The 21,436-nt window shown below is 42.2% G+C and overlaps 1 protein-coding gene across 2 annotated transcripts in view; it reads left to right on the top strand.

The window, feature by feature from the left end:
- LOC128352424 (cullin-9-like) overlaps positions 1–17,366 on the top strand; it is a 121,293-nt gene extending 103,927 nt beyond the window's left edge. For both annotated transcript variants that reach the window (XM_053313005.1, XM_053313008.1), the window contains exons 33-41: positions 3,329–3,493; positions 4,069–4,232; positions 7,223–7,316; positions 7,401–7,475; positions 12,139–12,249; positions 13,462–13,579; positions 14,770–14,903; positions 15,074–15,165; positions 15,878–17,366. In XM_053313005.1, coding sequence (XP_053168980.1) covers positions 3,329–3,493; positions 4,069–4,232; positions 7,223–7,316; positions 7,401–7,475; positions 12,139–12,249; positions 13,462–13,579; positions 14,770–14,903; positions 15,074–15,165; positions 15,878–16,088 — 1,164 coding nt within the window. In that variant the 3' untranslated portion in view covers positions 16,089–17,366. The remainder of the gene's footprint in view (positions 1–3,328; positions 3,494–4,068; positions 4,233–7,222; positions 7,317–7,400; positions 7,476–12,138; positions 12,250–13,461; positions 13,580–14,769; positions 14,904–15,073; positions 15,166–15,877) is intronic.
- Positions 17,367–21,436: the final 4,070 nt, after the last annotated feature.

Here is a 21,436-nt window from a genome sequence, read left to right as displayed (position 1 = left end):
CAAAACAATTCAGCTGGGGCAGCTTGAAGCATTTTGGCACCGAGAAATAGAGGTGCTAAAACATTTCAAGCACATCCCTACCCTTGGTCTCTCTTAAGATCTTTTCTAAGTAGGGCTGTTATATATTCTACACCCAAAAACCAAAGTAAAAACTCTGCACCAGAGTCGTCATATTGCATACAAAAAGCAAATGAACTCCACAACTTTTGAATTAATCATACATGTTAGCATATTGGCTTATTTTGCAAAATTCAGGTTGAACTAATAAGTGAGAGGGGACACTGAAGTGCCTTTCCCCTGATTACTAGAAATTCTGCTGAGCTTCCATGTGCACACTCTTGTAATTTGATGTTTCACCAGGCATTGCACAGCTCTACATGTTTTCAAGCCCCTGAGGGCTTGAAATGTGACCTTTTGGGTGGAAAAAATTAAAGCTAAGATTCTTAGGACACTGAATCAGCAGAGCTAAGAATTGAGCCCAATTCTCCTAACTGCATCATAAGGAAAGGAAAGGTTGTGCTGTTGAGTCGGTGTTGACTCCTGGAGACCACAGAGCCCTGTGGTTTTCTTGGTAGAATACAGGAGTGGTTTACCATTGCCTTCTCCTGCGTAGTATGAAATGATGCCTTTCAGCACCTTCCTATATCACTGCTGCCCAATATAGGAGTTTCTTATAGTCTGGGAAACACACCAACAGGGATTTGAACCAACTGCCTCCTGCTTTCTAGGCAGGTTGCTTCCCCGCTGCATCATACTTGTTTACAAAACCATGATCTTAATCATCACCTTGGAACGTTTATATTGAGGGAACCAGCCTCCTTCTTTGGTGGAAAATCTCTAGCCTCTCAGGGGTCCAGAGGTGTGCCCTTCTTACCTTTTTGGAATTTGAAAGGAAAAAAAAAACTTTGACCTGACAGTTGGTTATAATTGTGGCTCTGACAACCACTAGAGAAATTGGTTTGGTTAGATTAGGTAGAACATATATGTTTTATAAACTCTTAATCAACATAAGAGAGTTGAGTAACATATGTGAGAGGGAAATCATTTTTCTTATATTCTCAATAAAGTCATTTTGAAACTCTTTGTTTCTCTGTGCTCTAAGCTCACTCTCCTCTCCCCTCAGGAGAGGAGAGCTGGTCTTGTGGTAGGAAGCATGACATCGCCTTAGCTAAACAGGGTCCACCCTGGTTGCATATGAAAGGGAGACTAGAAGTGTGAGCACTGTAAGATATTTCCCTCAGGGAATGGAGCTGCTCTGGGAAGAGCAGAAGGTTCCAAGTTCCCTCCCTGGCTTCTCCAAGATAGGGCTGAGAGAGATTCCTGCCTGCAACCTTGGAAATGCCACTGCCAGTCTGTGAAGACAATACTGAGCTAGATAGACCAGTGGTCTGACTCAGGATATGGCAGCTTCCTATGATACCATATGCTGAGCGGCTGGCATAATAGAGCCAAGTCGTATCAGCAAGATGCTTCTGCCCTCAAATAAATAAGGGAGCAGCAGGATGGTGATACAGAGACTATCTCTTGCCATAGTGTAGCCAGAAGGGATGCTTATAAACACATTGATTAGGAGGACTACTGATTTTTAAAAAGGAGTTATGCAAATCTGGTTGTGCTATACATAGATTTACCATAACAAATCTATTTCCATATTTCTTAAATTACATTGACTGGTGCAATATTTCATGAAATACGTTTATTTCTGTTTAGTATGTTTTTATCCTGCTCTTCAACTATATAATCTACAAATGCAGTTTATAAGATTAGGTTGTGTCCTAAGTAGTGCTTAGGGAAGGTTTCCACAAAGTACTTTCCATGTCCCTCCTTCCCAAAGCAGACAGTACTTCCACCTCATGGGGGGGGGGATTCCCTCTCCCACAACGTTCTGCCCTACCTTGATCCCCAGGGTTCCCCAACCCTCAGGAAGGACAGGCAGGCAGTGGCTGCTGTGCAGAAGAGAGGCAGCCACTAAAGACAAAGCTCAACCTAATAAAAGAAATAAATTCTAAAATAAGTCATCATGGTTAAACCACATTTTCAGAGGCCTGGGAAAAAAGACCCCCAAGTTGCATTAACAAAAATCATTTATATATGTTTAGGGGGTGCCCTCTAATTTATACATAAGTTGCTGGTTTGGCTGTATTCTTCATTTTATTAAACCCCTGTGTTATCAAGGTAGCTTGTCATTGTTAAAAGTTAACGTTACCAAACAATACAACTTCAGAAGCTAATGGGATAATACATCTAGTTTTACTGACCCCATGTTTAGTTCTTGCTTCCTGATAAAAGTTAATTTCTAGGCAGCCCATCACACACATACAAAACTGGTTTTATCAGTACCTAAATTGCCAACACTTTGGCTCTTTCATCTTGCAAATCTCTTTCAGCTTCTCAGTTGTAGGATACCACTGATATAAACTTTTGTGCTAACTTCAAAGAGAACTTTTTGAAAGCACTTGGTGAAAAAAGCTGATAATTGGTCCCCATAATGATTTCTTATCTTAAACTGATTCCCCATATTGATATTAAGACTCCTATAAAACTTATTAATTAATAATAATACATCTAAATAGTAAGTATTACCAGTTATATCATCCTTCATATAATTTGATACAGGTTAATTACATGACATTATTTCTCCTAAATTGTAGCTTTTATGCCTTAGTTGGAAATATTGGGTGGCATCCAGACCTTCAACATAGCAACATTCCATTGCCGGAAGCTCCTGTGAATGGAAGGAGAGTTGCACTCATGAGGAGCACCACTCCACTGAAGGTCTAGATGCCATCCACCAAAAGCAGACTAGGGATTTGTCTTTCATAATACGTAATGATGACAATACACAAAGATGCTCATGAGTCATTTTATAGAATACCATGGCAAATACTTTAATGGAATCTGATCAGCCCATCTGCTCAATTTGTAACCAAAGTTTATCTTCTTCATAAGATCAAGCTTCATACAGCATTTAGTTGGGAAGCAAATTCTGGGTGATTTGTTTTTCCAATCAGAATTAGTTAAAACTTTTTGCTATGATGCTAACGCATCCTGCTGTATGACTTGGAACACTACAAAATAAAAAAGAATGTTAGGCTACACATTCATTTTTAAGATGATGATCCTCACTATCCATGAAATTTGGGTTTAATCAATTAATTTCCCAAGATTGTTTGGGGGCGTTTTTTTGGTCATAGGTTTATAATTAACCTCAGAATTGTTCCAAATCTGATGTGAGGGTAATACTGAAATATCAAATGATTGTCTTCCAAATAAATGATTATCTTGTATGAGAACCTCAGAACCACCATTCTTCTATTTTCCTCTCTAGTATGAGAAAGCACTCCTGAGAGGTTATGTTGAGTGCTGCTCAAACTTGACGTGGTGCACCAATCCTCAGGGCTGTGATCAGATCCTCTGCAAGGAAGGCCTTGGGTGTGGAGAAGCCTGTTCAAAGTGCTCTTGGATCTCCTGTTTCAACTGCAATTTTCCAGAGGTAAGGCTGAAATACAGTTGGAGAAAGCACTACTTTAGACCCCCCCCCCCGCTCTCTGCAGCATGTAAGAGAAGTGCTGTTAGATCAGGCCAAAGGCCTGTCTAGTCCATCATCCTGTTTCACATAGTGGCCAGCTAGATGCATCTGGGAAGCCTATAAGCAAGGAAAAGAGGGCAACCACCCCAGCCTGCTGGCGTTCCCTAGCACTTAGTTTTAAAGGTTATGCCACCTGATTCTGATGGAATTATACAGTTCTCAAGACTAGTAGTTACTGATAACCCTATCCTTCATGAATTGGTCGAATCCCCTTTTAGAACTGTAAAACTAGGTTGGTGGCCACCATCACATCTTGTGACAGTGTTTTCTATAGTTTTAACTACACAGTGTGTGAAGAATTACTTCCTTTTGTCTGTCCTGAATCTCCCAGCATTCATTTTCAACAGATGACCCCAGGTTCTAGTATTATCAGAGAGACTCTCCACTTGATCCACACTATGTATAATTTTATATACCTCTATCATATCCTCCTGTACCCACCTTCTTTCCAAACTCAAAGGGTTCTGTATTTGTTATAGGCTCACTATCCTGCCAGCTGCAGTCACATGTCCCAGTGGATGGATGATGGCGGGTTCTATGAAGGGATGACTGTGGAAGCCCAAAGTAAGCACTTAGCCAAACTCATCTCCAAGCGCTGCCCAAGCTGCCAAGCTCAAATAGAGAAAAATGAGGGGTGTCTTCAGTGAGTATCTTTTTATTTGGTAGTTTTAAGTGTTGTGAATCACTTTTCTAGTGTGTATCCAAGGTGATGTACCAAGAAATTTGTTTGCATAAATGTCAAAGTTGCACATTAAAAATACAAAAATTAAATACAAAATAAGCAGTAACTTAAAAACACTAAAATGTAATCTTGAAATAAATTAAACAAGCTTTCACTTGATGCCTGGATGACATTAGAGAAGGCACTCATACATGTTGACAGTTCTGCAACTATATTCTAAAGAAGTTGGAGGTCTGCCTGACTTGGCTTGGCTTGATAATTGTACTTGTGCTGGATTACTGATATCATCTACCATCTCTTCCTTCTCAGAGTGCTGAAATCAGTCACCTTGTGCCTTCTTCCTCATTCATGAGGTGAGAGGCTGTAGTGGTTTTAGGAGCAAAGAAGTAAAATGAGACCCAGTAGGTTTACCAGTCAGTCTGGGGAATATGTAAAAACTTGGGTCAGTCCTGGGTCTTTAACAAGCAACTGGAGAATTTTGATCACTCTCTTCCAGATCCTTTCAGAGTAGATGGACATAATTCTAATCACTTCTGCCTTCAAAAGAGATACAGGAATGGCATGAGTTTTGAAACCTGTGTCTTGCTATGGAGACTGAAAGATATTAAAATTCTGTCACTCAGTGAAGAAAAGTTGAAACAATTATTTCATCATCGATTGGTATCTACCGCAAGAAAACATTTTTTAAAGCTTACTTTCCAGTAGGCTTATGAGATCACCCAGCAATGTGTGTGGATCTGTCCATGTATCTGTCCACCCCACCCCATCATCTTCACAGTTCCTGAACCAATATGAACCAAATTTGGTACAGTTGTAGGGACATCTCAGTGGCACAGTTTGTGATGATGTCATCCACCCCAATTCAAGATGGTGGGTGCGTGAACATTTGAGGCGCATGGGGGCTAACTCGTGGACTAACTGATTTGGACCAAATTTGGTACAGTTGTAGTGAGTGACACACAGGGACACTTCAATGGTGTAGTTTATTATGCCATCCACTCCGATTCAAGATGATGGATGTATGAACATTTGTGGCACAATTGGGCTAACTTGTGAACCACCTAACTGATTTGAACCAAATTTGCTACAGCTGTAGGGACACTTGGGGACAGCTCAAGGGCATAGTTTGTAATGATGTCATCTATCCTGATTCAAGATGGTGGGCATGTGAACGTTTGAGGTGCAAGTGGGAACTGATTTGGACCAAATTTGGTACAGTTGACACCTTGGAAGCATAGTTTGTGACAATGTCATCTATCCCAGTTCAAGATGGCAGATGTGTTAACGTTTGAGGTGCAAGTGGACTAATTTGTGAACTGCCTAACCAATTTGGACCAAATTTTATTTATTTATTTATCAATTATATTTCTATACCGCCAAAACTTACGTCTCTGAGCGGTTTACAACAAGATTAAAAAGTAAAACATTAATTAAAAACAAAAACAAAACAAAAATTTAAAAGCAAGAAATGTAAAACACAATTTTAAAATTTTAAAACAATGTAGTCTAGTTGTAGGGATAGTGAAAGGAAAGTAGGCAGATTAGTTCTTACTAGAACAACTTGTTTAGTTATAACCACCCAAGCTTTTTAACCTGATTTGTGGTTTTAAATTGTTTTAAGGTTTTGATTTCTGCTTTAATTTGTTCTATTTTTGCTGTAAACCACCCAGAGACAAAAGTTTAGGATGGTGTACAAATATTAATTAATTAATTATCTTCTATATATTTAATTCTATAAGGCATACCCATGACTAATCCCATGCGTGGCAGCTCTTGTGAGAGTTCAGAGAGCTGCCGGATAGGCTAGTCACAGGACGGGTGGGAGAGGGGGAAATGGCGGCGGCGGCAGAAAATTGTGGCAGGTGGACAGCCAGCGGCAGGATGAGCAAGAAGACAAAACAGCTGCGTGGGCAGGAGACAGGTGGGCCAGCAGGCAGGGGAAGGAAGAAGCCAGGCAGGTGGGGGTGGGTGGGCGAGAAAACAACAGCGATGGGGGAAACAGTGGCAGAGGGCTGATGTGAGGGGAGCGGAGGGACACGCTGCTGAGGCGCAGATGCTCTGCCCTATACATTACACTGGTCAAATGTTCAAACACACATTTAAAAAAAAAAAGGATGCAATTCAAAATTTGGTACCTTGTCTTTAAACATTTTTAGGAGGAATATCTGAAGCATGACAGTCAGAAATATGTGCAAATAGGGTCTTATACTGACAGTTTTACCTATGTTTTGCTCTCAGCTCTACTTGTAAAGAGAGCAAGATATAGGTTAGTTTAGAATATTTGCGTACCAGTTTCTCAAAGCAGTTTACACAGTAAAAGAAACAATCAAAATAATGGTTCTCCGTTCTAAAGGGGCTCAGAATCTTAAAAAAAAAAAAAAGATACAAGGAAGTTACTAGAAAACATCCACTGGAAAAGATACTATCCTAGAATAATATATAGCAGTATTCGTTTTATTGCCCATAGTAAATATTTCATACAGAATAGGAGATAATGCAGACTGGAGTTGGTTGTGCATGTAATCAAAAATGGATGGGTCCCAGCAAGATGAAGATCAAATCCAGAATGTTGCCATTGGGAAGTGTCAATGCCATAAAAATTCAAAGTGATAAGGAATTGTTTGGTGGCTCGGGAACTTGGTTATTCAGATTGACCCAAATATGTCTGAAACAGAAGGCAAGCACATTGTACCCATTCAGATAAAATGATAGCTGGTGAAGTGGCAGATTCCAGAAGTTTTGTGGATATGTTCTTAAGATCTTAAGAGTAGACCTGTGGCCCCAGTAGATCTGTTCAGTAATTGCTAGTGATGGCTCATAGTCCTCATTCATCAGACACTGAATAGCTCTGAATCTGTATTTTGCTGTTACTGAATTTTTGTTCTAGCCTGATCCTTGAAATTAAGTTGTTAGCCATACTTTTGAACTATCCTTCTTTCTGTGTTGTGCAGTATGACTTGTGCCAAATGTAACCATGGGTTTTGCTGGCGTTGCCTGAAGCCTTGGAAGCCAACCCACAAGGATTATTACAACTGCTCTGCTATGGTGAGTCTGTGATTACAGAGTCCAAGACATACATAGAGTGTACTGACACACTAGGTATAACAACTTCCCATTTCCCTTCCTTAGGTGAGCAAAGCAGCTCGACAGGAAAAGCGTTTCCAGGACTACAATGAAAGATGCACTTTCCATCATCAAGAAAGGGTAAGGATCGCTATTCCATCTTCAGACCTTCATCTTGCCACTATTTGTCTCACACCTAGACCATATTGGACTTTATAGTTACAATAGGTTTCTGTTGATAAGTGCAGTTCAAGACCTCAGTTCAACCCTTCTCATTCAGTAAGGAAAGGCAATAAAAAGTGGATTTGTCTGCTTCTGTTTTAGAGCAATAGTTTTAAGTGGAGCTTACTTCTTCTCACATCCAAGTCATATTTAGGATTTAGAATGAAATCTGTTAGATAGTATTTATTTACCGTTCTTGAAAATTGGGGTTTTTTTGTCCACTTGGTTCCCCCTGCCCACCCTCTATACAGTTTTAAAGGAGGTGTTTATAATGTGCATGACCATCATCTGCTTTTAAGTTTGGGGGGTTTAATGAAAAGATCTCTGTCAGCATACTCTAGGCCAGGCATCCCCAAACTGCGGCCCTCCAGATGTTGCTGAACTACACTCCCAGCATCCCTAGACACAACTTTTTTGTGGCTGGGTATGCTGGAAGTTGCAGTTCAGCAACATCTGGAGGGCCACAGTTTGGGGATGCCTGCCTTAGGCCCTTCCTTCACATGTGCTGTGAATCTTATTTGCAATCCAACTGTAAATGATTCAGTTGGTGCTCATAATTTTGAGTAGCCCCTATCTCGTTTCAAGATGGTGGCGGGGGGGAGGGGTTCCCATGTATTGTCAACAGTGGTGCACCTAGGTCCAAAATAAACCTGGACCTGAAGGGCTTTGGAGGCTCCTCCCCTCCACAAGGCCCCCTGCCACAAGGACCCCCCTTATTTTTTTTAAAGAAATAGCAGCTGCCACTGCTTCTTCCTACGGGGGCCTCCAAATGTTCTGTAGAGGCCTCCCCAGAGCTCTGCTGCTGCTTGCAGCGGAATGGGGAGTGGCTTCGGGGGGGGGAAGTCCCCTCTTTTATGTTAAAAAGAAGAAGCCGCCACCGCTGTCTGACGGCGGCAATACTTGCAGGGAGGGTGAGGAGAGCGAGGAGGGGGGAGTTCCCCTTCACCTAAAGGCTCGTGCAGTCACTTGGAAGGAGGGAGGGGAACTGGAAGGAGCTCGCCACCCCCTGTCCCAGTAAAAGGGGGAGCTCTTGCCTCTTCGCTCACCCCCCTAATTCCCTGCAGCAACTGCCACTGTCGCACCCCATCCCACCCTTCCTGGGCCGAGGAAAATCTTTAGATAAAGGGGAACTCTCACTCCCCCACCCTCCCCCCAAGTACTGCCGCCACCACACAGCTGCGCTTTGGTGGGGCTCTGAGGGAAGCCCCCTAGGGGCAGGAGGCCACGGCCCAAATCCCCAAGGTCTGTGGCTAAGAGCGCCTCTGACTGTCAACACAAGTTCTAAAGGGTAGTGCTTATACTTTGAGTGGTTGACATCTTGAAACAAAATGGCAGATTGAAATAAAAATAGCCTCCTCAGTATCCCCTAGGACCCACTCTTGTGTTCTATAAATGTAATTTGTATCTAACTGTAAACACAGAAGTTAAAAGTTATGGACATGGTGACCTTATAAGCCTTTTTTCCTTCAGGAGGTAGGCTCAAAAATGAGAATATGTCTTCTGGTATCAGGAGGTGCCCTTCAGATAGTAGTTTCCTTTTAGTAGGGGAGTAGGGCTTTTCTCTCTGTCAGTAGCATAAAAAAAGTTAATCGTGCACTTCTCTCCTACCAAAAACCATGCTAAAAGATGTTGATCTCAGATTTGAGGATATTTAGTGTCTTGCTCTTACACATAAAGTGGTGTGAAGGCCTGAATATCCCCCCCAGAATAACAATTTCTTTTCCAGAATAATCACTTCAGATGGGCTAAAATAGACTTGGGGGTGGGTAATGTTCTGGGCTGAAAGTTTCTTCTCCTTCTTCTCTGTATAAATTCCTCTGTTTGGAAGGGGCATGCATTGAAAAGGAAGTGTCCTTGGGAAGTGTCCTTGCATTGAAAAGGAAGTATCCTGGAGCTTTGGGAAGTTCCAGGATAGCACAAAGTAATGGCCCAAAATATATTGGTGCCTGAAGCAGAGTGCCAAATTCCCAAAGCACACACACTCTCTTACCTTCTCCCCTTTTTCTGGCCACTTGGCTTGGAGTGCCTGTAGAGTGACTTGAGTTGCAGGGCAGCCATGGCTGTTGCTGTGGTGCTGAGCAGAAAGCGCAGGTAAGAATACTCTTGGGCTAGGCTGGGTATCCACAGGCAGCTCTTGCAGCTGCCCAGCGTTGCTGTGATTAGGGTGGTGGCAGCTGCTGCCATTATGGGCAGCCATGCCATGCCTTGACAGCAGGTGGAGTAATAGCCACATTGCCACAGCTGCTTCTCCTTGACAGTCAATGTTGCAAAGCAAGGAGGAGGAAGTGCCACACATTGAGTTGGACTAGAGAGACCCCTTTGGTGCAACCAGCCACAGCAGGAGCAAGTGGCAAGTTAGCAGCCCCTGCTAACTTGGCAAAGAGGCACCTTTTAACGTGCTGATTCTCTTTATTTAGCAGCGGGAGAGTAACTGGCCCTATCCACCCACAGCACTGTACCTCCAGTGACTGTTGCTGGTGTCTATCTTATGTTTCTTTTTAGTTTGTGAGCCCTTTGGGGACAGAGATCCGTCTTATTTATTTATTACTTGCCAACCCGCACAGAGCATCTGTGTGCTCTTCAGGGCCGGCTGTTCTCCCCTCCCTCCGGCCCCACTCTCTTGCCCTACCCCTCTCCCTTCCTCCTCTCTCTTGTCCTCCCTCCTCCCCCTGTCCAACTCTGCAGCCGGGTGCTCCGCTGCTGCCTGGCCTCCACGGCCGAGCATGCTGCTGCCGCCTGGCCTCCGCATCCTGGTGCACTGCCACAGCCTGGCCTCCACGGCCGAACTGGCCCAGGCCCGCCGCCGCATGCCTCACCAGGCTGGGCCCGCCACTTGCCTTGTGGGTGCGCCTCAGCCACTCAGGCGCCTCCGCCGCCCCGCCAATCAGCTGGGTGCTGGGACGCACATTCTAAGGCACACCCAGGAGAATTAATAATATAGATTTCTTTGTGTAAACCACCCTGAGCCATTTTTGGAAGAGCGGTATAGAAATCAAATGAATAAATAAAGTGGGCAAAGCACCTTAATATTTGCTCTCCTCATCTGCTGCCAGAAAGTAGCTTGATTCCTCATATTATGTGATAGGGCTGTTCCTGCACCAGACATGGGAGGCTTTCCTCTCTTGGTGTTTGGAGGCTATGCAGAGCATCATCCCTGAACTACCCATACACAAAGTCCAATCAGAAACCACAACTGTTACAGAACAATGTAGAATGATATTCTATTTCACATCAGCAGTTGTGGGAATCTGTCAGTGCCAGAAGGGTAATCTTTGACTACAATTTAAAAAGTAGGTTGGGCTCATCCTTTAAAAAAATAAAATAAAATACTGTTGCATGGAATTTGATTAAGTAGGTACATTTCCTACTTATCTGATGGTCGCTTTCCTCCAAACCAGTATTTACAGATACAGGTGAAACGCGGAAAATTAGAATATCGTGTAAAAGTCCATTAATTTCAGTAATGCAAATTAAAAGGTGAAACTGATATATGAGACAGACGCATTACATGCAAAGCGAGATAAGTCAAGCCTTAATTTGTTATAATTGTGATGATCATGGCGTACAGCTCATGAAAACCCCAAATCCACAATCTCAGAAAATTAGAATATTACATGGAACCAAGAAGACAAGGATTGTAGAATAGAACAATATCGGACCTCTGAAAAGTATAAGCATGCATATGTATTCAGTACTTGGTTTGGGCCCCTTTTGCAGCAATTACTGCCTCAATGCGGCGTGGCATGGATGCTATCAGCCTGTGGCACTGCTGAGGTATTATGGAAGACCAGGATGCTTCATTAGCGGCCTTCAGCAATTCTGCATTGTTTGGTCTCATGTCTCTCATCCTTCTCTTGGCAATGCCCCATAGATTCTCTATGGGGTCAGGTCAGGCGAGTTTGCTGGCCAATCAAGCACAGTACACTGTATACTTTTCAGAGGTCCGATATTGTTCTATTCTTCAATCCTTGTCTTCTTGGTTCCATGTAATATTCTAATTTTCTGAGATTGTGGATTTGGGGTTTTCATGAGCTGTACGCCATGATCATCACAGTTATAACAAATTAAGGCTTGACTTATCTCGCTTTGCATGTAATGCGTCTGTCTCATATATCAGTTTCACCTTTTAATTTGCATTACTGAAATTAATGGACTTTTGCACGATATTCTAATTTTCCGAGTTTCACCTGTAATCCGAAAAAACTGCCTGCTGATTATCAAGCTTCACCAACTGTGGTGGGCAAGAATATTTCATAAACAGCTGGTTTTAGTTTTAGTGGTAGAAAGTGTCCATGAAGACCACTTTGGCTTTTTCTAGTGAAGAAGTCTGGAAATTTGTCTCATGTGGAACTTGGCCCTGTGTAGAACAGTCAACCTCTCAGCTAAACAGATCAGTTACTCTCCAAGTTGTTTCACTATGAAGAAATAGGGTGAGATCTTATTCTGAAGTGGGAATAGATGTTGATAGTAAGCCAGTGCCTGAATGATGGTGAGGAGGGAATGCATGCTTATGTCCATGCAGGCAACAGGGAAACTATAGCAGACAGCACGTAAACTGGAAGTATATTTTTGGTTGTTGCAGGAATTTGCTGTGAACCTGCGAAATAGAGTTTCCACTATCAGTGATGTGCCAAAGATTCGGACCTTGACATTTGTTGTCGATGCCTGCAAAATACTGGAACAGGCACGAAAAGTAAGTGCATAACTCTTGAGAAACAGACTGTGGGGTGTCCATGCACTCCTCTTGTCTTTGCTTTCTCCTTTTCTGCTGCAGTTGTTCTGTTCTGTTTCTGGCACAAGTTGAAACCCAGTTTAGTTTAGTTTTTTACATGTTTGAAGGACATATTCAGGTAAATGGAACAACTTGGTTTTGGATAATAAGGTAGGTAAGAGAGTGCACATGCAGAAAAAGAAGAAAAAAACTTGTAATTCATTTGAAAAACACCTAAAGTATGATGGGTCTTTAGTTATTATTGTGATATAACCTTTTGTAAACAGCCTGATTCATCATTGATGCAGAATTATATTGGTTTGGCTAATAGGGGGATTCTACTGTGGTTGTACATGCTCTGTATCCAAATTCTGAGCAGAATTTTTGTGCCTAGTGTTTTGTTTTTCCACTTTCATGTATCAGAAGCATATTCTGTATGGGTCTGTGCTTGGTTATTCTGGGAACACTTGGCTGTGTCTTGGGCATTACAGTATTTGGTTTCCAGCATCAGCCCAGATTTTCTGTCTTGTGTGCATATGCTCCTGCGTCTTTTTCTTTGCCATATATACCATTATGGGTGACTATTACAATTCTACTGAAGTCTTACCTCCTTGGGATTGTTTTAATGAAAGGCAGTATATAAATTTAACAATAAATAAATATTAGGTGGAAAAGCAGTAAACACATCTTCCCTTTTAAGCTATAGAAAGTGAAAACAGGAGTACAACAAGCTCTGTTCATAGGCAGCAGTAATAAAATCCATTTTATTCCAGCCCTAGCATTCATTAGAAACAGATTTTGTCCTTGAAACCATGCAGTTTTTAACTTTATAACGTCATGCCTGATTTGCGCAGCCTGAAGAGAGAGTATTTCAGTTGCCCAATACAGGCCTAAAGTCTGCATTGACCTGCAACAAAACCCCTTGTGCAGACAAGGGTTTAGTTTTTCTGATTGTTTTGATTGGCAATCTTGCCAGGATCAGATTCTTTCTCTTCTGAATTATCTCTAGTCTGCCCATGACTTTCTGTTCATGTGCCTGTAAGTGGATGTTCCATTCAGGCCAGGATTATGCCAGAAATAACATAGAGCAGGAATGTTAACTATGCATATATGAATTAGTTCCTGGAAACAAACAAAAAAGTAGCTGCCCATTATTTGTATGTAAAATATGGTGCTATATGTGCACTTTCCCAGGTGCTGGCTTACTCCTGTGTGTACAGCTACTATAATCAAGACACGGAAAAGATGGATGTCATGGAACAGCAATCGGAGAACCTGGAGCTGCATACCAATGCTCTGCAAATCCTTTTAGGTGAGTAAGACTAGATGAACCAGCCTCTGCCTTGAGAGACAGATTTAGAAAATGCTGGTAATATGGAGGGCAGAGGAAACTGATAATCCCAAAAGACAAAGTGTCTCAAGATTATCACTGTTCTAGATAACTCCAATCCAGGGACTTGTCTGCATTACATGTTAAAACAGTGTGTGTGTGTGTGTGTGTGTGTGTGTGTGTGTGTGTGTTCCTTAGAAGAAGAAGAAAAGTCTAAGTCTAAAAGTCTAAAATAATGTGTGTATGAAAAATAGTTAACGAAAGTGCTTGGGAATGGGGGAAAAGTTGCTACATTAGTAATGAAATTTGGCCAGAAATCTACTTTCTGTGGTCCGAAATGGAGGCAGAGAGCAAATCATAAGATAGAGACCACTAAAGCTTATAAGGCTTGTACCCTTTTGAGTATTGTATGCCTGAATGCACAGTTCCTGAGGAGGGGATGGGATCTTGCTGCAGTCTTCATTCTAGACTGAAACTTGGAGGGGCTCTGAATGTGAGTAGTCCTCTCCCTCCCCTCTGTCTAGAGCTGCCAGCTGCAGCCTGCTAGCCAGTAGGAAGATGAGTAGAGTTAGATTAACTTGTTAATTGTGATCTTAGTACCCAAAATTCAGTTCAGCTTGCCAGATTCTTATCTGGAGGAGGAGCCGATACACTTGAATTCTCCAAAGCACTGAGACAGCTTGTAGTCGTTCCTCCATTAGACCCCTTTCCTACTTTTGTGTCCCATCTACCATAGGACTCAAGTTTTATTTCATTGCTGGCAAGAGAGGAGGGTGGACTCCTTCACAGAGGCTCCAGCACTATGAAAAACAGCATTCAGGACTTGTTTCACACACATGTGTTAATAGAATCATCCCCTTTGGATGGGGCAGTCTAGAAATGTAATCAGTCAATCAGTAAATAAAATAATAAATAATTTTAGAGTTGGAAGGGACCTTAGAAATCTTCTAGTTTCTATCCAAGCTAGAAAAATGGGAACAAAGGGGAATCTCCTCCCTTTTGTGTTCCTCTTCTGAACTGACCTAAAATTAACTGCAGTTGAGGCAAAGTGATACTCCAGGCTTTTCCTGATGGCAGCTTGGTTTGATGGATCAGCTGACTCTCCGCTTTTCACTGCTTACTATGTAGCCTGCAACCTGGAGAATGTTATTGTTTTGGGCATTGTATTCCAGAAGAGACGTTGCTGCAGTGCCAAGATCTTGCCTCCTCCATTCAGCTGCTTAAAGCAGAACATTTTAATACGGGTCTAGAGCTGGTGCGCAGGATCCAGGAACGGCTCCTAGCAATTCTGCAGCATGCCACTCAGGTACCAATTGTTTTTGCCAGAAATTAGTTTTTTTCAGTATTACAACAAGAGGGGAGACATTAATAAAATAGCAGACCTGGATTTAAAAACTGCATCATGTTTTTAGGAGGGAAATCTTTGGTGTTAATATCAGAGTGCAGCTTTTTCTGAGCTTTCTTGTCTCTTGGCAGGACTTCCGTGTAGGGTTCCAGAGCCGGCAAGGCTCTGAACAAAGGGAGATGAAGTTATCCAATGTGCCTAATGCTGCTTCTGCTTATAAACAGTGAGTTTTCTTCGAGGGGATGATATGGGCAGCAGGAACAGGAGGTGTTGGGATTTTGTTGTACTCTTAGTGAGGTGCAAGGTAACTGGGGTTAGAATCTAAATTGAATGTATGGTAGATTGAACGGTTTAACACACAAGAGTTGTAAAGGCTGGAAAAAGAAGAAGCTGACAAAAGCTGTGCCCTCTTGTGTCTGTCCCCCACCCCACCCTTTCTTCTTTTACAACGAGCTAGATAGTTTGGAATGTCAGGTACTTCAAGTTGGTGGTCTTTAGGCCTGACAAAATGCTCTTGTGAGCAAGTGTATAGACCCTATATGCTCTTTTTCCTCTGACCTTGCCTACTGTAATATATGAATGTGTAATTTTATCCCATTCTAGCTGGAGTCATAATAGCAGTGCAAATGCAGAATTCCCGAATTTTAAAGATCTAACAATGTCCCCCCAAACCCATGAAACACCGTAGAATCTCCATGTGTGGTGTGGTATGTGATGACTTTCAGGCTTTAAGGACAAGGCCTAATTGAGTGGCTCACCTCAAATGTTTGACAGCCTTGCCTGCAACGTGGTTGCCCTTTATCTGAATGGAGGAGAAGGCTCCAGAGGTGGTTAGAACTTAGACATCTGATCTTAGAGATACCTGCTTGGCTACGGCTGAGCCGCAGAAAAATGTATAAAGTTTACCCTGACTACAATGGTTTGTTTTCACACAGGTTGCTTTTTGATGAAACATCTGATTCACCGGACACAGATGATGGCGGCAAAGAAGATGACGACGACGAGGATGAGGAGTATGTCCCTGAGTGGCAGGAGGAGTATGATGATGAAGATCTTGATGATGACAACATTTCTTATGATGATGAATCAGAGAATCTGGAGAGAGATTCTTTCTTTTTTGAGGACGACGATGAAACTTATGATTAGAGCTGGCTTTCTGGTGCTCCAAATTCACCCAAGAGAAACTTGAAAGTGAAGCTTACCTGTCACTCAGATGACTTACCTGTCACTTTCCCTGCTGCACTCTGTACACCTGTCATGGTCAAAAACAGCAGGGAAAGGATTAGATTTCAGTCAGGTGGGAAGGAGCTGTATGGTGGTTTACAACAAAAGGCACATTCTTCTTTGGGATTCCTGCCTTGTGACTCGTGATAAAATGTACAGGGATGATGTCCCTGGTTACAGTCGAACTTAATCTATTGTTGGCAAGAAAGGGTCACCTGGGAGGTTTTTTTTCATACTTTTCCTTGGGAAATAAGACCAGGTATTAGTCTCGAAGGTCCAGCCATGGCCTCTGCCCCACTACAGACTTCACCTTACGAAATTAAGCAAGCACCACAAGTTACACTTGTGTGGGAAAAGCTGTTAGATGAAAAGTTGTTCACTACTTTTACCAGTATTTCCTGTATTTTGTTGCCCATTTGCTACTATTCTGCAGGAATCTGGCCTTGGCAAAACCTACTTGATTTTATAATTTAGCCTAACAATGACTGAAATCCCAGAAAAGAATAGCAGCACAGTCTTAAAAGTGCCAGCTTCAGCCAATGACTTTTGATTTCAAGTAGGGATGGTCCATGTGGTAAATACATGGATGATCTAACATGTGCACACACAGATGCAATACCTATTAGAGGTGTCTGCTAGAGCAGTTCTCATTTCTGTTCTAGCACAAGTCTAGAAAGAAGGGACAGAGCTTTTCATTCCACTGCTGTGGAGAGCTCTCTGTTGGAATGGGTGTATAGTGAGGAAGGTTCTGCCTAACTGGAGAGAAGGTAATCTAGGTCATTATGTGTGTTTGGAGATGAGAGCTATTTAAATTGCTAAACACAATGTCCCAAATTGAGCCAAAGTGCCCTGCTCTGGATCTGATGGGTAGTTCTGTGCGTCGCCAGCACTCTGAATGGACATGGCTTTGTGTGCGTGTCTTTTGTTTAGAGTCGAGTTTTCTGTAACTTTTCAACTTTTTTGGGTTACTTTGTCATTGGAGTCATTGCCTTCTCTTCCTGCAGATGGGAATTTCTGAAGGATGTAGAGGTTCAGAGGATTCGTATATATAATATAAATATATATAAATATATATATATATATGCAGAAGCTGAAATTGTTCAGATTATTATGCTTTATCTTTTCTTGAAAATGAAAGAATCCTGAAAGAACAAAATTCTACTACTACTGTTTATGAAATAAACAGGTTTTTTTCTTCTATTACTGCCTTAAGTGTGATTCTCTTTTAGATCTTCTCTTCTTTCTATACCTTTCCAAGTCTTGTTTCTTGGGGGCAACCTGGATGTTACAGGAAATGCTGGGCTGCTGCCGAGAACATTGGGAGCTGCCTTATGCCAAGACAGACCCTTGATCAGTCTAGCTGAGTATAGTCTCCATTGACTGGCAGTGGCTCTCCAGGGTTTCAGGCAAGAGTCTTTCCCAGCCCTAACTGGAGATGCCAGGTATTGAACCTGGGACTGTCTGCAGGCAAAACAGGTGCTCTAACAGAGCTGCAGCTCTGTCCGAAGAAGTAGTTCCACATCTCCTTGGTAATATTTAGTAAAATAAGGTATCTTACCTGATGTCATGTGTGGTTTCCTTGCCTCTGCTTCACTGCTTGCAGGGGCTGGAAAATTGAGCCCTGATATTTTGTCACATATCTGCTAATAGACTTAAATGAGATTTGAGGCTGCTGTTCTGAGCAGCAGCTACACATAAAATTCAGTTTGGCCCTGAGTCCCTTACACACAAACTGGATTGCGGAGGAGAGCTGGTCTTGTGGTAGCAAGCATGAATTGTCCCATTTGCTAAGCAGGGTCTACCCCGGTTTGCATTTGAATGGGAGACTAAGATATTCCCCTTAGGGGATGGGGCTGCTCTGGGAAGAGCACCTGCATGCTTGCATGCAGAAGGTTCCACATTGCCTCCCTGGCATTTCCAGATGTGGCTGAGAGAGACGCCTTCCTGCAACAATGGAGAAGCTGCTGCCAGTTTGTGTAGACAATAATGAGCTAGATGGACCAATGGTCTGACTCAGTATATGGTAGTTTCCTGTATTCCTATGTATTCTGCAATGGTATAGGTTTTATGTAAAATAGATTGAATATACCCATTGGCAGACATGAGGAAAATTGTTTAGTCCCATTGAAATTAAAAGGACAAGTTAGGCAATGCCTGATTCTTTTGCTCATCTTGAAGGGTATTTTCATTTATTCTAAATGCCAGTTAAAAACCTATGATGATGATTAGGGATACTTTCATGTGGAATTCCTTGTTTGTTCTGTGCCCCATAGCTCTCAACCTAAACTCATCTTGCTCTGTCTCACCTGTGATGCTGTCCTCACCTTTCCCAGTCTCTGTGCACAAGTTATACTGTTACTTAGCTCTTAAGGATGTGACCCAAAGGTAATTTTAAAGAAGGAACATACTATGTTCAGTATCTGTCCAACCCCCACAGCACACACATTTTAATAATTCCACTTAATGCTACTTCATGTGTATGGAGTATAACATGGGAAGTAACTTGCCTAGGGAGCAAGAGGTTGCTGGTTCGAAATTCTGCTGGTATGTTTCCCAGACTATGGGAAACACCTATATTAGGCAGCAGCAATATAGGAAGATGCTGAAAGGCATCATCTCATATTGCGTGGGAGGAGGCAATGGTAAACCCCTTCTGTATTCTACCAAAGATGACTACAGGGCTCTGTGGTTGTCAGGAGTCGACACTGGCTCGATGGCACAACTTTATCTTTAACTTTAAAGAATGAACAATAAGGAAACAGACTTTTGAGATATGGTGTTTGAGAATAACACAAAAAGTGTGTTGAGTGGAAAGGAAAACTAAGAAATACTGGGCTGGATTGAAGAGGGATAAGGACTGCTACAAAGTGGGGAGGACTGACAGAGTATGGTGGATTCTATCCTGAGAAATAATGGCTTCGTTTAAATATGATTTAATGTAATTATAGTGGTGGGAACAAGCTGATCTGAAAAAGCTTGCATAAGATATTGAAAATCGGAGGCCTCCTAGATAACAATCTACAGACTGGAACACAAGAAAGCAGGAGTAATTGCTTCCATCCTATTCATGCTGGCATACTCTGCAGGTGGAGTTTGGGTAGAAAGCAGCTTATATCACAGGAATTGCATCATGATCCTGTGTAAAAATACCCTGCTCCCCTCCATTGTTTTAAAAGATACCTGCTTTGATTGTATCCCACACTTATTCAGATCATGAATTCCAAACTAAGAATGTAAGAAGATGCTGTTGTCTTGAACTATCCTGATAATTAGAGTCGAAAAATTCAGCAAGAGGCAGCTTCGGCATTTTGAACTCTTAAAAGAAAAGCCCTAACCCTGGCATCCTAATATGTTACTCTTGAATCAGATGATGTCTCCTCTGATTCAGCCCATTGAATGATGAAGAGTGAGTGTACATCACTTCTTTGTCCCCGCAGGTACTTGGGACAGAACATCCAAATGCTACCTAATCATAGAGTATGATATTAGCTAGAGTACAATATAAATGTAAGAAATAAACATAATAATTTACATGTGGATGGCAGCATGCCTAGGGAGCAGGGAGGAGCTACGTGCACTTACTTTCCCCCACACAATGGGTAATGGGTTGGAATGTGGGGAGACATTTTATGCAGCTTTGACATAGGTGTTATGTTATGTCAAAGCTGGATATCATGTCTGATAGACTAATGTGTAATAAAAATGGTGTATAGTCAGATACTGCAGACATTCCTGTACAGTAATTCCCCTGTTTTGTTTGCTTACATGGAAAGGTTTGCTTGTCCCTTTTGGAACACTTGAAGCACACATCATTTCCATCTCTCAGCAGTAAGACAAAATGCATTCAGTAGTTCATATATTATCCTTTTGCAAAGTTCAGATGCATAAATGGATGACACATGCAGAATTCTGATTCTGTGCACTTCTGGGTATGTGAGGATTGCCCTTGGACAAGAGATAAGCAATCTTGTGATAAGCCTTTCTCTTCCTTAGGGAACATCTCTGCCATGCTTCTGCTTCCTGTGGACAAGGGTGTCATTTCAGTGAGACTTGGGAGTGTTCAGCAAAGCCTAAAGGCTCTGCTGTGGGCTCCTGCAAGCTCTAACTACTGTCTTTGTCCCTCGAGCAGCTTTTAAAGTAGCTTCTGAACAGCCTGTGCAAGTGTGCACTTCTGCTGACTTCTGACTCACTAGTGTGCATTTTATGTGGAAAGTGAACTGAGTTCCAGCTGGAATGCTTGTGGAGGAAGTCTCTGAAGTTAACAAGCAGTCTAAAGCAAGTTGAGTGGTCCGGTCAACCAGACCGATCTAAAGTTTTTGAGGGCTTAGAATTGGGAGAGAGAGACTGAACACAACACCCACAAAAAAGGGAGAGATTTCAACTTATTGTTCAGCCAGTTGCTGTTTTTAATTCCTGATTAGCAACAGTCTGGGGAGAAACCTTGTTTCTAAAAAGTAGTAAAGCTCAAGCCTGCTTCAAAGCTATGCCATGTGCTTTTCATTTATAGTGGTGGTGGTATTATTATTATTATTATTTCTTGTTTACAGAGTCAGACAGGTGTTATTGATTGGTTTGTTTTATCCAGACATCGAGTCCTTCCCAAGGACCTGGGATGGCTGAATTTTATTGTCAATTGTTATAGATATCGTTGCAGAATATAGGCTGTTCCCAGTAAAGTTGTTGTTGTTGTTATTATTTTACATTTATATCCCACTTTTCCTCCAAAGAGCTCAGAGCGGTGTACTACATACTTAGGTTTCTCCTCACAACAACCCTGTGAAGTAGGTTAGGCTGAGAGAGAAGTGACTGGCCCAGATTCATTCAGCTAGTATCATGGCTGAATGGGAATTTGAACCCGGGTCTCCCCGGTCCTAGTCCAGCACTCTAACCACTACACCACGCTGGTTCTTTACATTTACTTTGTTAGCCAATCTCAGAAGCAGCAGGGCAAGGATTTCATAAATCACTACTACTACATTCTAAGTGTGTGGGAATACATTGTTTGTCATTGGTAAGGACTGGCACGCTGATTTCTTGATATATTGTAGGACAGGTCCTGGCACTAAAAATAAAATTCCAAGCTGAGACTTAAATACGCTTTCACCAACATGAGAGCATACTTGTTTTTTTGTGGGGGGAGTGGGGAGCGATGAATCTTCTGAGTACGTGTTAAGAGTTTGTTTTACGATGAATATTTATATGAAGCCGCTGCCAGTCTGTGTAGACAATACTGAGCGAGATGGACCTATGGTCTGACTCAGTATATGGCA

Source organism: Hemicordylus capensis, chromosome 1, assembly GCF_027244095.1.
Source record: "Hemicordylus capensis ecotype Gifberg chromosome 1, rHemCap1.1.pri, whole genome shotgun sequence".
Classification (NCBI taxonomy): domain Eukaryota; kingdom Metazoa; phylum Chordata; class Lepidosauria; order Squamata; family Cordylidae; genus Hemicordylus; species Hemicordylus capensis.
The sequence above is the reverse complement of the archived record's forward strand: the minus strand, read 5'-3'. Positions and strand labels throughout refer to the sequence as shown.